The sequence below is a fragment of the Castanea sativa genome, chromosome 4 (genome assembly GCF_040712315.1).
Source record: "Castanea sativa cultivar Marrone di Chiusa Pesio chromosome 4, ASM4071231v1".
Lineage (NCBI taxonomy): Eukaryota > Viridiplantae > Streptophyta > Magnoliopsida > Fagales > Fagaceae > Castanea > Castanea sativa.
In genome coordinates this window covers 35,724,898-35,741,214 of record NC_134016.1, presented here as the reverse complement: position 1 = coordinate 35,741,214, position 16,317 = coordinate 35,724,898, and the positions used below count along the sequence as shown (strand labels likewise).

The window sequence follows — 16,317 nt, the reverse complement described above, 5'->3', positions numbered from 1 at the left end:
GAATTTGTAACAATTCTATAATTCTCTCCCAGGGACTGCTCAAGGGTGGAAGCAAGCGACGGAATACACCTTTATATGAGATTAGTCAGCCTTTACCATCAAATGCTGTGTGGAAAAAGGTTAATTTATGTAGCAGCTATGGCAAAAAGGAGAAGGAATACACCCAGGGATGGACACTGACAGATGAACCTCTCTGTAAACTCTGTCAGGAACCATGCATGTAAGTTCGCATAAATTTTCTTGCTATAATCATATGGGTTATTTCAGTGATTTCTTTACTTTCAGGGGCAACAACGCCAAGACACCGGAATTTTTTGAGGATCTTTTTTGTAATCTAGGCTGCTATGAAGACTATCGATTAAGAACTAGCAATCAATCCATCCGTCAGGTTAGAAAATGAATCAAATTTGAACCTATTGTTGTCTCCAATACCTTTTTGTTTTGCTCATGTGTCATATTTCCAAGAAAAAAACATGGGCGCTCTCTCAATATTTCTCACTTCTTTTCTTCTCATTGTTCTCAATCATATTTGTTTCAAATAACATATTTAAAATTTTCAGGGTCTTTTTGAAATAGAACATGGTGTCTGTACACATTGCCAGTTAGACTGTCATAAGCTTGTGAAGCACATAAGACCTTTATCATTGGCAAGACGACAAGAGTATATTGAGAAAGTAGCACCAAATGTGGCTAGGCGAAAGAACTTGTAAGTTGCTGAAAGGAAAATGCCAGTGTTACTTTTAAATATTGCAGAACACAATAGTGCACTGTGTACACTATCACATACAAGTTGAATCTTGTGTTTGTCCAGCTGCATGCATTGAGGTCAATACATATTCTTGTTAATGCTTAGTATGCATCCCATCTCTAGAAAAAATAGCGTTGTCCATGTATTAAGTGTATTTAGTAGACTTTCCACTAGACGTGGGAAGAATTAACCAATTAGGCTGTTGTTACAGAACAATGAGCTTGTGATACTTGCAAATAGGCTGAGATTGGTTCTTTCCAAATGGCAGTAATCATTGATAGCCTAACAATGTCTGTTTCATATCCTGCAGGCTTGATAAGCTTGTTAATGATCCCACTGAGGGCAACGCATGGCATGCAGACCACATTGTTCCTGTCTACCAAGGAGGAGGTATAATTTTTATCTTAAGATTAATATTTAAGAACTTTCTGGAGGAGTGATCTGTCTCCTTGATGTCTGTTGTACCAGTTACTGTTTGGATTTGAGACTTGCCCCATCTTGCCCTCCTTAATTAGTTGTAAACCATTCAACACATGGATAATATATAATGGTCTCAGTCATCATATCAATGGACTCCAACATAATTCATCATCATCATGATGACTTGGTGATGACAATACAACTCTATGGCAGTTGATCCTGTCAATATGCAAAATAATATATAGGCAATTAAATAAGATAGAAAACTGTCAAGTATAACTATGGACACAATAGGACAATGTTGAAAAAATTCAATGCTTCAGAGATATCAAATATATGGAAAACCCCTTAAAATGGTACCATGCAAAAAAAGGTATTGAAAGTGCTTTCTCTTTTCTAACAACTTTCGGATTATAAGACAGCTACTACTGATTATAATATATGGAATGTAACTGGCTGTTTTGAATTTTGATATGTCAAGATAAGCAAATGTATTGTAACCCTCTCCGCCCCCCATCCTCTTCTTCAACCCAAGTCATACCAAGCTGGATACCTGTTAAGAATCAGTGTACAAGTTAAAATCATTATGTATCAGCTAGCAACATTCTTAATTATAATAATCTTGGTATCCTTGGATCTCTTTGGCAGTTTTTCCCTTCTTTAGGGGCTGCTTAGGAAATCATAGTATGAGGTTAGCTGAAAAAAAGTCTGTCCACATTCTTAATTTATAGTATTTGGTCAAATCATGTTACTAACTTGATATAGAGATCAGATATTTGCTCCACCTGCTATAACTTATAAGCCAACCATGTGCTTGATATCCCCTGATCCACTCAAAGAAGAAAGTTAAGCTCTTGGATTTGTGTACAGGTCTCGAATTCTGATTGGACCATACTAGTACTGATATGTCTCTTATGACATCAGCCGTAATGTAGACCATATTCAGCTAGAATTGTACTTGTTGCTGCTCAAGTCTTTTTTAACTCTTAGCATGACTTTGGTAGGGTTAGTACATTATTTAAGGCTCCTTTCGTCTTGGTAATACAAATCTTGTGTGTAATTTATTTTTATTTTTTTTTTCCCACTATATAGGCAGTAAAATTTAAGATTTTTTTTTTCTTTCCCTTTTTCCCCACAAAATTCATACAGGTGAATGCAGGCTAGAGAACATGAGGACTCTTTGTATTGCATGTCATTCTGAAGTTACAGCAGCACAATGTGCTGAACGACGCTCAACAAGGGCCAAAGCTAAGAAACAACTCAAAGTTATTCTGAGTGAACTCAGAAATGTTCAGAGCACTGAAGGGACAAATGCTAATTCTGAGGTATGTTCTGAGAGTACAGGTCTCCTGTTCTCATGAAGGTTTCCATCTACAGAAAAAGTCAATGAATTTGTTGTGCCTTGAATGCATTTTGCTAACCTAGGATGCCTCATATGCATATGACCATCAATATTGGGGCATTCTGGAGCACCTATTATGGAATAATATGCTGTAGTTATGTTAAATCATTGTTGATCAAATGTTTTAGAATTCAATTTTTTCTATATGGCCATATACTATATTTAAAGTGGAACATCTAATTAAAAGTGGATTTTATGAAAGAAATTTGTGATTTATTCTTTTCATTGTGGTTAAAACATTGTAGCTTGTTTCTTGTCTTCATTCTAGCTGGCTAAAGATTCCTGTAAAATAGCCTGCTACTTCATGATCTCTTTTTATTATGATTTTTAAGATTGAAAATGTGCATGAAGAGCTTTTTTTTATCTGCAAATTTAAATGAGCGGTTACTTGTCTGAAATGGTTAAAGCTGACTGCACCTTCAGCAATGTTTGGATATGTAATAAAATTAATAATTATTTACTTCACATTAAAACCTGATTGGAATTATGTCAGGACCACGGGCATTTACAGAAACAGGAGAACATTTTGGAGGATGAGCTTTTGGTTAATGTTCCTGGCAGTGCCTATTCTGGAGAGAAAGGTGCAATTGCTGGAAATGAAGTCTTGGAAGAATGCAAATCTCAGTAATCCCTATGATGTAGAAGCTCCTGCAAGTAGTATCCCAGATGTCCAGTGTATCATTGTACCGCAGTTTCAACTCAAATATTTATTTTGTATTGGCTTCTCTGGAGGATGGGTACTGGAAGTGAGACTTAAAAGTGTCCCAAAGAAGGATGGTATGCGTTTCCTAACAGTGAAGCATCTGCAAGCAAGATTCAGTTCATATATTCTCCAACTCATCATGCCTTTCCATTATAATATTATACAAATAGTTCTAAATGTAAGTTTGAGAGAATTATTTGTAGGTTTAACAATCACTGCTACTTGAGCAGATAGGATTGTGTTCAGTTGCCCTGGCTTGAATTGTTCCTATTTTTTGGATAGAGCTATTAATATCAGATGATTTTGAAAACTTCAAAAGAACTAGTAACAGAAATTATGACTGCATGTAATTCAATTCTTGAGAGGAAAACACAAGCCCTTCTTTTTATCAAGTCAGACAGAACAGTCGTCCACTGTTAAGTTTTAGAGAAGGTTGAGAAAATCGATTATTTAACGCCCGTCCTCATGCTTTAGGCCCAACAGTCCTGTTGGGCTTAAAACCAGTCCTAAGCAAAATTTTTGTGAAGGCTAGATTTTCAAAGCCCAATTCAGTCACACCCAAGAACTAGCCACCAGACGTTTGAAGCTGAAAAAAAAAATTAAAAAATTAAAAAAAAAAAAAAACCTGAGTCCTTTATGTGGGTAATAGCCTATTTGCTAGGTATGCCTAGGAGTTAAATTCTAAAAAGTCATCAAATACTGCAATTGGTGAGTCCGCATGCAGACAGAAAACTACTGGTCATGACCTATCTCTCAACTACAAGTCGTTTTCTCTAGCAGCCATTTGCAAACCGACTGATTTTATTATTATTATTATTTATTTTAATGTACCTCAGAAAATAAATAGTGAAGAGTATACAAGTTAGAGGGAATAGGGAATTAAAACCTTATACAGGCTCATACATGAACAAAAGGCTTTCCTGTCTATTTCCAACCCTGATAGTGTCCTTTGGACACTCAGTTGTGCTAAATAAAAGAGAGAATTTTAGAATCCAATGCAACTGAATTACACAACACTGGATTCTCACCTATAATTCAGTACTCTTTCATGATCATCAAAATCCATCTTGAATAATTACTTTGAATACATAATTATCACATAGCCCGAGCTATCCCAGAAAAAGCTCTCCTTGGTCAGTGATGCTTAGACTCAGGGGCAAAATCGAACAGCTGCCTCTAGCGGTTTCAGTGGAAACTTCCGTGTAATAATTTCAGATTGAAATGTCAAAAGTTAACAACAAAGCAGATGTCTGTCGAAATTGTGTTGTATTGTATCGCTGTTGAACTCATGCTTCCTCATCCAATTTCAGGATGCCAGCTGAAAAGAACTGCTCTGCTCTATCAATGAAGCTGCTAGGGAATCTGCAGTATAACATTGCGGTAGAAGTTTCTGAAACCAGCAGATTTTGCTTCAGAACCATTTCTTCACTAGCCTTAATTGTTTTGCCATCTCTTTGGTTTCTCATCTTGCCATTCCTTATGCTGTTTCCCAAACTTCCAGCCTTTCCCAAACAAACCTTAGTGCTTCTGGCATTGTATCGGCTAGATCTTAGCGAACTCTCAACTTGAGGCTTTTTAAATTCAGGACCCAGCTGATTATTTTCACTAGAATTATCTTTTATGGAATTGTCTGCATTTGAATTGGATTGAAGAGAAGGAAAAACATTTCTGCACGAACTTAACAAGGAAAGTTGCATATCTATACTGATTTCTTGCTGAACCACACCCTTGTTCTGCTCACACCCATAACAGGCAGCAACAAGTGTTCCAGCCAAGACAGGCATCAAATCAGGGTCGCTGAAGAATACAAAAGGCAGATCGCACACCTGTCCTCAAGTTCAATGATTAGGTTTTGTCAATATAATCTTAAGATACAAGAATACTTACATAAAGAATTTCACTTACCTTGTGAAGGATGGTAGGACTCTTTCCCCATCGGAGGACAGCTTGATTCCCCAGGTGGAACAAAGCAAAGTGACTAAGAAGTAATAGAGATTCAAGCAGAAGCAAACCAACCTGAGACACATTACAGAAAATGCAAAAGCACTTGGTAAGGGCTGCCCTAAATGGTCCACAAATAAATTAGTTCATCTACAGTCATTAAAAAATGCAACTGGGATTCCATAGATACTCAGTTCAACCTAACGAAGCCCACTCTGTCCCAGCTAATGGTAGTTAAGAACAAATTGCAATAACTAAGAGATAATTGAATTATAAAATAGCTCAAAGTGACCATGAAATTGATAGTCACCGATTGCACTTGGTATAGCAGCCAGCTCTCTAAAACCATTAAAGATGCAGAAAAAAAGTGGATAGAAACAGTGACTAAACCCGTACAAATAAGCTTTTTGTCACCTTTCACCAAATTAGCAACAAAATTGAAAATTAGCTAACTTCTATATTTTTGTGTCACCTTTATCAAAAGAGCTACTGAAAACTACAGGATGCCAAACTCACTTGGGTCCCATACAAAATGTACGCTCATGGATCAATAAAGTAGCCCTTGAAAATATAGGGATTTAAAAAAATAAAAAGCTCTAAATTTTCTTGGATGTCTTACATCCGTGTATTAAAAAATAATGGCATGCATAAAGTTACCTGATCTGTAGCTACTTTCCACTTGCTTGTGCAATGGGAAAGAAGGAAACTCATTAAATGGAAAAATTCCATTTTCAGGTCAGGCCTTGCCTGTGAACAAAGCGAGGACAAAAGGAGGAGTCAGCTCAGTGCAAGAGTATAGTGATGAATATCGCAAAAATAAAAATGAATATATAGAATCATAAAAGTGTAACTTTGAGATGTCACCATCACCAAAACACATCTCCAAAGGTAAGAAATAACATTAACTAACTTACTAGCATCTTTTGCATAAATTTAAGGTCCAAAAGAGCCAAATTGTTTAACACCTTCAGCACTCCAGTTGCCACTTCTTCAAAATTAGATGGAAGGACATATGAGGCCTGAAACAGAATATAAGTTTTCTCAACATAATTTTCTTATAGATAACTTGAGAAAGAAGTTCTATTTCTGGTACAATTGTAAAAGGCTTGGGTGAGTGCACGGATTTAAGTCTTGAAAGTGACCACTTCAGGAAAATGAATTTTTTTTTTTTTGATAAGTAAGAAAGATGTATATTCAATAAACTACTAAATGCAAAGAAGCACAAAGCATATCAAAAAGTACAAAAAAAGATGGAAAAAATGAAATTAATAATAAAAAATAAAAATAAAAATAAAAATTGAAGGGTAAGGCAGTATCCAAGCCACCCCTCCTTGGACTCCAACAAACCATTAAATCAGCATTTAGAAACATAAATTAAAAATTTAAAGAAAAAATTTATAACAGTATATAACAACTTAATCATGATAGCTACTGAACTCAAGAATCATGTTCATAAAACTTACTCACAACAACCTGGACACAAAATTTAAAAAAGAACCCATGACCAAAGAAAAAGGGGTTGGAGGAGAGGATTCAACAATAACAACATGTACAGTTGTAGCAACTTTCCCAAATCAGTATCGTTACCTGTTCCGAAGACAATCTATTGTTTGCCTGCAGCAACACAGCTGTCAACAAAGAAGGGAGACTGACAAGACCTGTTTCGGATATAGCAGAAAGAAGAAGAGCCACTGGCTGCTCTAAGTTCAAAAAAGTTTCCTTCTTTTGTTCTGCTACAACCAAGTGTTTCTCACCCTTCTGAGCTACAAAAGCCTCCGCAATATCAATTTTTTGAGGTTCTTCGGGAACATCTGTCTTGGCATTATTGGCCTCAACTAAACTACCAGTCTGCTCCTTCTCACCATCATTGCTCACGGATACTGACTCGGCTTTTTTATTTATCTCACATGGTTCATCTAATGGTCTATCCTCTGGTACATCTGGTAGATATACAACTGCGCTACCATTTAGCACCAATAATGGAGGTCTATAGTCTCCACAGGAGTCAGTTACAGTGGAATATCCAGAATCAGCAAACTCAGCAAGTTTAGCTTCTTCACTTTCATTTCCTAGCACTTTTTCACCAAGACAAGATTCCCAGTCAATGGAACTATTGATCTGAGGTCTGGATGTTAAGACCACCAATAGATATATGCTTAAGAGAATAGAAGAAGGAAATGGTGACCCTTCCACCTGAGGCCGATCATAAAGTGCAAAGAGATCTCGCAGCCGGTGAATAACTTGGTAGGCAATCAATAACTCCAGCAAGCCATCCCGCATTTGGAGTTGTCGTTCATCAGAGCTTATATGACCAATTATTGTTGTAACAGTCCATAAAAAGCCATCTAGTACTTCAGAGATTGATTGAAAGTTTTCTGCTGATGTTTTACATGATGACAAGTTAATATTACCAGGGACATTCAAAGAGGCTGCAATCTTTATATAGTTCTCAAGAGCTGCTGATAGCATTGGGATGATTGGGGGTAAAAGATTTTGTGCAAGAAAATAGCTCCTGTTTGCAGTCACAGATAAAACCACCCTGAGAAGCTTCAAAAGGTGTATTGTCACTTGGCAAGCTTCAGGTTTTGATGTATGAGAAGCTGGCAGGGCAGAAGCAATAAAATCAAGTAAGCCAGCTTGGCGAGAAGCTTGCAACTCAGGGTCCTTTCCCTCCAAATACTAATCACATAGAAATATCAAGTGCATTAAGTCAGAAAATCAACAAAACCTTACAAAATTGAAGGAAAAGCAAAAAACTGCAATGTGTATTTTTAACACCACCATCTTTAATGGGAATTAAAGCATACATTGATCAGACAGAAAATCATGAGTGATGTCCTATCACCAATGGACAGACAACTTTTATCAACTATAAACGTGAAGAAACTTCAATAAAAGGAGCTCCTCAGGTAATTTATAACTTTTTAGAATTTTTCATCTAGTATAGACCTGACCATATTGGACAATGCACAGTCAACCTACCTTAGGATGCACGAACACTCCTTTTTCGCTCATGTACCCATATCCGATACATACCGGTATCATACCAGACACCTCTAAGATACATACCCAGACTTCTTTTCTTTTCTTTTTTTAAAGTGCCAATACATCTAGGATGCACCCGTGATACAACTTGGATACCGTTGTAACCCAACCCCCGATAGTGAGAGATAGCCCAAAATTAAAGAATTTTTATTTATATGCTTTATATATTGGTTTCAATGATGAAAATTTAGCTAATTATCTTTTATTTACTCTTTTTAGATCTTGGTTTGTATTCTAAACAACATTCATGGTCATTGATTCACTTTATTATCCATTATATATAAAAATAAATAAATGTTTAACAATATATAAAAAACATATTTAATAAGTAATTAATACACGTATCCCCGACGTATCGTATCCTAAGTTCATTAAGAAATGTTGTATTCCCGTATCGTATCCATATCTGTATCCGTACCTTTGCATCTTAGCAACCTACTATAATTATATCAAAATGTTTACATCTGTAAAAGTAGAAAGGATTCAATCCCAAAACCACTTACTAACAGAGCCATCAATTCATCAAATGCTATTTGAAAAGTAATAGATAGCTAAAAAGAGTTGATGTTTTGATATCATGGGCAAATGAGATAATTTTCACTACTAAAATCCGACCAACAATTTAGTGTACCCAACTTGGAAACATCATAACCATTGGGGCATGTATATTGTGTTAAAAAAAAAGTGCTAATCCTTTAAAATAATGGTTTCAAATGGTACCTTTATCATTTCTGCAATTATTAACCCTATACTCACAGCCCCTTCTTTTCTAGCTTGCCGAAGTTTTTGAAGTTCTTGAAGCCACCTCCCAATTTTCATTCTTGCAGTTCCCACAGCCGTTCTATATCCAATACCAACATTTTCAGCACCAAGAGGAGGCTCAGAAAATTCATATTTGAGAGCCATAAGCCTTTGTCTAATTCTTTTAATCCTCCGCTTCAATGACTGTTGCAATGTAACATTGCCCATTGCAAGAGCAGAACCTCCTAAGCCTGAGACACTGTCTGCTTGATAATCTTCACCATTGTTGGTTGGTGTAGATCTACCCTGCCCATCCTTGTTCGTAGATCGGCGCAATAGAGGTGAAGATTGATCCCTGAAATCCATAGAAGCTCTCTCTCTTATTTGCTCCAGGTAAAACTTGCGACGTTGTTCACTTTCACTAAGTCGCTCAGCTAATTTCTGGGCCAGAAGTTCAGCTTCCTCTTGCTGGGCTTTGGCTCTTTCTTCCTTTCTACGAAGCTGTTCCATGGCCCTCGCTTCACGTGCTGCACTGGATGCTTTGCGTTCCTCTTCTCTTCTAATTTGAGCTTCTTCTTTTTTCCGCTGTGTTTCTGCAAGCCGCTGTAATTTTTCAGCTTCAAGGAATTTCCTGCGTTCTATAACAGCCTCTTCTCTAGCCATATCCTCTTTTTGTTTAGTTCTTATCACTTGAAGTTTTTCGGCTCTCCTCAACTCCGAATCATGAAGTTTCTGTCGCAAAATTAGCTTTTTATTTTCTTCATTTAAGGAAGTAATAAATCGAACCTCATTAACTTTACTGCTTTCATCGCCAGCTCTCTTCGCAACTTGAGCTAGAAAAGCCTCATGCCGAGATTCACCACGTTGGTGGCGAGCATGCATTCCCTCTCGTAACTTAATACTGCGGACAGCCTGCCACTCATTAACCCGATTTAGTTTTTCTGAGTTACGCTGAAGCTTTTGAACTCTTTCATTCTCCAGCTCACTTCTGATTCTCATTGCCCGGGCATGCTTTTCTTCTGCTTCCTTTTTCAGATCCGTAGAAGTTTTCTTCTTCTTCTCAGGAGACATTAGTTTATCATGCAATACACGTGCACGCTCAGCACTTTTTCTGCTCATACCTGGCGAATGTGAAACACGAGAAGAGACTCGAAAAGGAGATGAAAGTATGTCCTCCCAGTTCCTCTTATCTTTCCAAGCATCCATTGATTTCCATGGAGCTGAATTCCTCTTTTCCTTATCCCTTTCTTTTTCAGATGGAGGAATTTGCCTCTTTAAATGCTCTGTAGATTTAGGATTTTTCTCAACACCACTTTCTGCCAACATTTTTTCTTTCTTAGGAAACAGCCTATCTGCTTCAGATCCAGGTTGTTCCCTCTTAGTCTTTCCAGCAGGACTATCCCTAAAAGGTGTCCTAGATGATGAACCAACTTCAGAAGAGGAAGAATTCTGGGGAGGGACACGTCCATTTTGTCCTAAGTTTACTTTGCAGGACCTGCCAGACTCAATAATCCGCTTTTCTCCACCCAGGTTCCCTTGAATGAGATCTGAATTTCCACTCTGTTTTCTTGACTTTATTTGTGATTCTTTAGCATTGAGCATTACATTGCTTTTCCCAGCTGATTTATCAACAGACTGAAAATTAGGACATGCAGGCCCCAGGATTTTCACATCATTAGCCATACACATGCTAGCTCTTTCTTGTTGAATTTTCTTAAAAGCCTCAAGAGATGAAGACAGTATCTCTGCTTTGTGTGGTGAAGTTGTCATTCTTCGCACCTGCACTCAACAATAAGAGACTAACCCTTTTTATATTAGAGAGAAAGGTGATTAAAAATAATCTTTATCCTCACAAAGTTGTATAATGGAACTTACTCCAACAAAAGGGGCACAAAAGATCACAAATGATACATGAAAGTAGATGGTTAAAAGCATCACTCTTTTATAAACCTTCTTTTATTATATAGGTATCGCTCTTTTATAAAACTTCACTGAGTGAACTTTAATACGGTCAGAGCCAGGTAGCCCCACAATGGTTTTTGATGAGCTATGTTGCCAAAAATGTTTTTTAAGAAGATATGTTGCCCTACAATAATTGACACATGTACATGCAATGCCTTCATCAACTAAACTATGCACAGGCATCTGCACATTCTTTACACGATCATTACCCTTTTCTTCAAGTGCCCTACTTTTGACTTTGTTCTTTAACATGCTGAAGGTGTTTTTGACCTCCCAAAGGAGAATTTTCTAGCTTAGGAATAGTGAATGGATGATGTTAAATTAAAAGTCCTTTCAAATTTTTGCAAAGTTAAGGCCTTCAGAAATTGAAGGAACAAGCCATGAGAAAATCACATTCAAAGACTATTAAAATCAGGGTGCAGATTATTAGTACAAAACACTGATTTATAATAAGTATATGATGTCAACAAATATCTTTCCATAAAAACTTCAGTGTTGTTGATTAACAGAATTTTCAGTAATTTGAGCATAAAATTTCATTTCCAACATCAGAAACAAAAATGTGAGCATGCTTACCTCCCATGAAAGAGCATGAGGCCTGCGATGGTCACTCTTCAATGTGATTGGTGTGCCATCAATTAGCTGAGGAGAGGACCTTTTCACATTCTCAAACTCCTCCACCCTAGTATTTAGTTCTCTAAAATCAGATGCTGCCTCTTCAAGAACAAGAATGGCTTCTTTCATCTGCTCTACATCACATTCTAGTTCGCAAAGAAGATAAAGTTCATCTACAGCCCTATTAAGATTCTCAAAGAGAAAGCACCATAGACGCTGCCTAAACCTTTCTTTACTTTCAGTTGTTTCACCTTCTCCAAGGGCATTCATAATCTGTGTGTTTTGCATTTCATTATGTATTATACCCTGTGATGGACTTCCTTGGTCTTTAGTAGGGCCTGTAAAGGTAGCATCCCCTGAAAATTCAGTTCCACTCTTTTTAGGAGAAGCTAACTTGGTATTTTGGGAAACTGCTGCTGTGCTTGAAGCCCCATTTGTCATTGGTACTTCAGAAATATCTGAATAACCTGCCTTTGGTATAACAGGTGCCTGAAGTTTCACCACTGTCCGTACATCTTCACCAGATGGACCAGTATCTAAATGATCATTATTTTCTGGGTCGACATGTTCAGTGTGTATATCCTTGCAGATTGAAACTTCAACATCTGAGTCAACCTTTTTTTCATTCACAATTGGAACTTCAGCATCTTCTAAAGATATTTCATTCACCTCTGTACAGCTCTTTTCAGAAACCTCATTTCTGCATATATCTGCATCTGCAGCTGCCACCAAGCTGTTTTCTTGGGGAATAGCACAAGAAGTAAGAGGGGAAACCGAATTGCTATTGTTTACATTCTTCCTACAAGCCACCAAATTATCATTCCCAATATCACCAAACTTGATTCCTACTCCAACAGTGTTTTCATGATGCAGTAGCAATGCATCATCCTCTAGATCACCCCACTTGAATTTGTGAACCACGTCAGGCTTATCCTTTTGGGGAGTTTTCTCAATATCTCCAGTCACACCATTAGAATTTATATCAAAAAATGGAACCGAATCAGGACACTCAGTATCTTGTTGAACTACACATTTGTCAAGATAGAGCACGTCCTTTTTGTCTTCATTCAAGATAGAAACAGAATTTACAACACTACCATGGCTATTTACAGCATAATTTCCCCCTGCCTTCGGAAGCTGAGATCTGTGCTTGCCACTTGAATTTTTACTATTTTCATTCAATGAGGGCTGAATATGTAAAGAACTAGAAGCATTCTTACCTGAACATCCCCCAACCCAACTCTGAAGAGAAAACTTTGAACTACTTCTATGCTTCTGGACAAGAAAAAATGGGAAGAAAATACAGCTACAAATATGAGAATTGGGTTGAATATGGAACTGATATACTTTCTAATGTAAATAAATAAAGAACTGATAAAAAAATACAGAAGACGTATAATAAACACTTCTCAGCTAAAAAGCAGGTAACTTGAAAGAAGAGCGCAGAAATATGGTTCATTTTTGTTCCTTGGAAATAAAAATAGAGGTCATTTCAAACGTATTGACAATTAAGAGTAAAAAGATTGCTCATTTTCAAATGCAAGCAAAAATCTGGTTCATTTTTGTTCCTTGGAAATAAAAATAAAGGTCATCTCAAACGTATTGACAATAAAGAGTAAAAAGATTGCTCATTTTCAAATGCAAGCAAAAACCTGTTTCGTATTTTATTCTTTAATTTAAGGGATGGAACACAGTCTATTTTCCTTATGTGTGAGAGTGTGTCTGTTGGGGTGGGGGGTGGAAGCACCCTCTCGAAGTAATATATGAGATTTGAATATATATCCAGATCCATTTTTGTTACTTTATGCATCACAATGTAAAAACCTAGAGCCCAAATAAATCAGTTCAATAAAAATAAAAATTTCTATACCAAAAATAAAAATCCAAAAGATAAATAAATAACGTAAGATACAATGAAGCATTTAAAAGTTATTAGTGAAAGTAACCACTTCCATGTCCAAATATCTCTCATTGATATGCATTGAGGTGTTCTCCTAAGTCCTAACTTTTATAAATAGCAAGTGCAACACATAATTGATCACACTGGATTAATTTAAAAAATTATCACAACCCAATTCATCTAGAATGAGATCTGTGTGGTAGCTGGTAAAATGTTAGAGAAGAAAAGGCAAAATTGAAATTATAATTTCAAATCAAAACAACTCACTCCAATTAGTCCAATTAAACCACTTTCATGCCTTATCAAGTCTCAAGTCTCAACTTTTTGTTTTCTTTTCCTTTCTCTCAGCATTCCCAGAGACCAAACAGCAGCTAAATATAATTCTTTTTTTTTTAATGTTAATAAGAAGAAGAAAAAATCAACAACAAAATTAGAACAATGCTGATAAAGAAAATGGAAGAAAATGAACTCAAAAGAACACCTTTTTCACTTTGAACCATCCAGAGCCCTGATCATCCACAGCTTCTTCACTGTTCTCCATCCCCACTTTATCAAATACCCAAAATTATCCTTTCACCCCCAAAAAAACACCATAATTTACAGGAAACAAAATAATCAATTATTGCATCAAAGACCTAATCTTTTACAAACCCAAATAAACAAAAGGAAAAAACAACAAATTCCTTCAATTTATACAATTTCCTAATGATACACGATCATGATCGTTGAAATCGAAATGGGTATTCAACAAATGAGTGATCAAATTGGGGAATGAGGAGAAAAGTTAAAGCTTGGAAATTTTTGAATTGCAAAGCAATTGGGGGAAATTTTGGTTGAAGATTTCACTGAAAATGGGGAGTGAGAGTGGGGAAAAGGAAGTCCAGAGGGAATTGAATTCCACTGGGATTGAATGAAATTGCGGAGAATTTGAAATGGGAAAGTGGAATTTTGAGGTGGAAAAGGTTTTTCTAGGGTTTTTGATTTGGGCGAAAGAAGAATAGGAGGGAAAGAAAGAAGAGCTTGGTAGGGAGTGACGTTATATAGGTTAAGAGTAGAAGGAGGGAGATGGTAACAGAGTGACTGTTTTTACAGATTTGCCCTTTGGGCCCAAATTTTTTTTTTTTTTTTTTGTAAAAAAAAAAAAAAAAAAATTAATGAAAGGGGTCCAGATTGAATAAGATTCATCTATGACTGTGTTTTGTTGACTTTTTCTCTTTTATTTTTTCCTTTTGGATAAAATTTGGTACCACATTCTAAGTTGTTTGATTTTGTGCAACAACTAAGGGGGTGTTTGTAATATGGACCATAAATTTTAAATTTTAGCAATTACCTTCCTAATTTGATAATAATTTGCAATTTTTATCCCAACTTCTAAGACTACCCATCCTAAGCTATGACAAAATTAATAGTGTATGTTTATCTATGAAAGCATTTACATTTCATCCTAAAAAGTTCATTTTACATTGGGTAACACTAATTTAGATAATGGATGAAAATTGAAAATTATTGTCGATTTAAAATGTTGATTGTAATTTTTTTTTTTTTAAATTCAAGATGCATGTTACAATTATCACTATAGTTTAGGGTGGATAGTTACAATTTCTTTAATAAGCTTTACTTCAAATAAAAAAAAAGTGATTTTAAGATTGACCAAGTCAAAAAATATATATATTAAAGAAATATATATATATATATATATATATATTATCGTTATGGTATTCTTTATCTTCATAAATTATTGGGATACGTGTGATGATTAAAGGGTTAAGTTTTGGCATATGACAATTATTTTAGATCTCCTTTTTCATTATAAATTAAGCATATTATATTGAAAACTTGTTTGTTTCTTAAAAAAGAAATGTATTAAAAACTTGAAAAGGTTGGTTTAGAGGTTTCCAAATCTTTATGAGATTTATGAAATTTTAGCTTCAAGACATCTAACTAGCATCCCAAGACATCTTTGATGAATTATTCTCTATAATTATCTAGTATATATGTATAAGATAAAGGACTACATATATTGGGAAATAGTCACTTATCCAAAGAATTTTGGAGACAAAGTTTTTAAAAAATATATTTTTGTTTATAATCATTAAACTTTTTTTTTTTTTAGTTTCAATCTATGGTGTTCATAACAAACAACTTTACCAATTGAGCTAACTAGAATCCACAAGATAAAATAATATTGATAGAGCTTTATGACACAACTGTTAGTCTATGACTTATTCCAACCTAAAACTTTAACTGTCGAAACTCAAAACAAACCACAATGAACGAGAGCATTACCATATCAACCTTATCCATTAGACAAAGATTTGGGCAAAGATTGTAACTCATCTAATCCAATTAGCTGGCTGGGAGTTATCTTTCCCTAATTTAGCATAAATCCTAATCTACTAGGTTCAACACTCTTATTATATAAAAAAAAAAAGGTTGTTAATTGTTATTATTATGGTTTTATGCTACTTGGATTGGAATAGTTCTCTCATATTGAGAGATTGTCAAATTATGGCTAACCAAATTCAATTACAAAATCAGTTGATAACTGCATCAATATTATATAAGTATAACTTGGTTTTCAATTGGAACTGGTTCATATTGTGATTGTTTTGGCATCTCTGAACTCTTGCATTATGGCTTTCAATTGAGTGGTAGATTCAACAAAGAACCAGAATTCAATAACAGGTATTTTTTCTTTGCTTTAAAAAAAAAAAATTTATTATGAACATAATTATCATCTAGTATAATTTTGTGAAATTTTTGTTCAATAAACTATGTGACAATGCAAATAACTATTTGTAATTATTTGAAATAGATTAGTGATGAAAACTTGTATGTAA

The 16,317-nt window shown here is 35.5% G+C and overlaps 2 protein-coding genes across 5 annotated transcripts in view; one reads left to right on the top strand and one right to left on the bottom strand.

Annotated features, from left to right (window-relative positions):
* LOC142630270 (uncharacterized) overlaps positions 1-3,597 on the top strand; it is a 29,152-nt gene extending 25,555 nt beyond the window's left edge. For both annotated transcript variants that reach the window (XM_075804256.1, XM_075804255.1), the window contains exons 19-24: positions 33-220; positions 286-388; positions 561-706; positions 1,059-1,138; positions 2,318-2,493; positions 3,064-3,597. In XM_075804256.1, coding sequence (XP_075660371.1) covers positions 33-220; positions 286-388; positions 561-706; positions 1,059-1,138; positions 2,318-2,493; positions 3,064-3,198 — 828 coding nt within the window. In that variant the 3' untranslated portion in view covers positions 3,199-3,597. The remainder of the gene's footprint in view (positions 1-32; positions 221-285; positions 389-560; positions 707-1,058; positions 1,139-2,317; positions 2,494-3,063) is intronic.
* Positions 3,598-4,074: 477 nt separating this feature from the next.
* LOC142631137 (uncharacterized) lies at positions 4,075-14,474 on the bottom strand. Of its 3 annotated transcripts, none has more exons than XM_075805223.1 (9): positions 13,959-14,474; positions 12,798-12,852; positions 11,539-12,721; positions 8,980-10,779; positions 6,802-7,893; positions 6,129-6,233; positions 5,872-5,961; positions 5,179-5,289; positions 4,075-5,099 (listed from the first exon to the last, which is right to left on the bottom strand). In XM_075805223.1, the coding sequence occupies exons 2-9, from the start codon at positions 12,803-12,805 to the stop codon at positions 4,560-4,562; spliced, it is 4,929 nt and encodes a 1,642-aa protein (XP_075661338.1). In that variant the 5' UTR covers positions 12,806-12,852; positions 13,959-14,474; the 3' UTR covers positions 4,075-4,559. The 3 variants fall into 3 exon arrangements, with proteins under 3 accessions (XP_075661338.1, XP_075661339.1, XP_075661337.1); XM_075805224.1 differs by lacking the exon at positions 13,959-14,474 and adding an exon at positions 13,745-13,837; XM_075805222.1 differs by having other exon boundaries at positions 11,539-12,852.
* Positions 14,475-16,317: the final 1,843 nt, after the last annotated feature.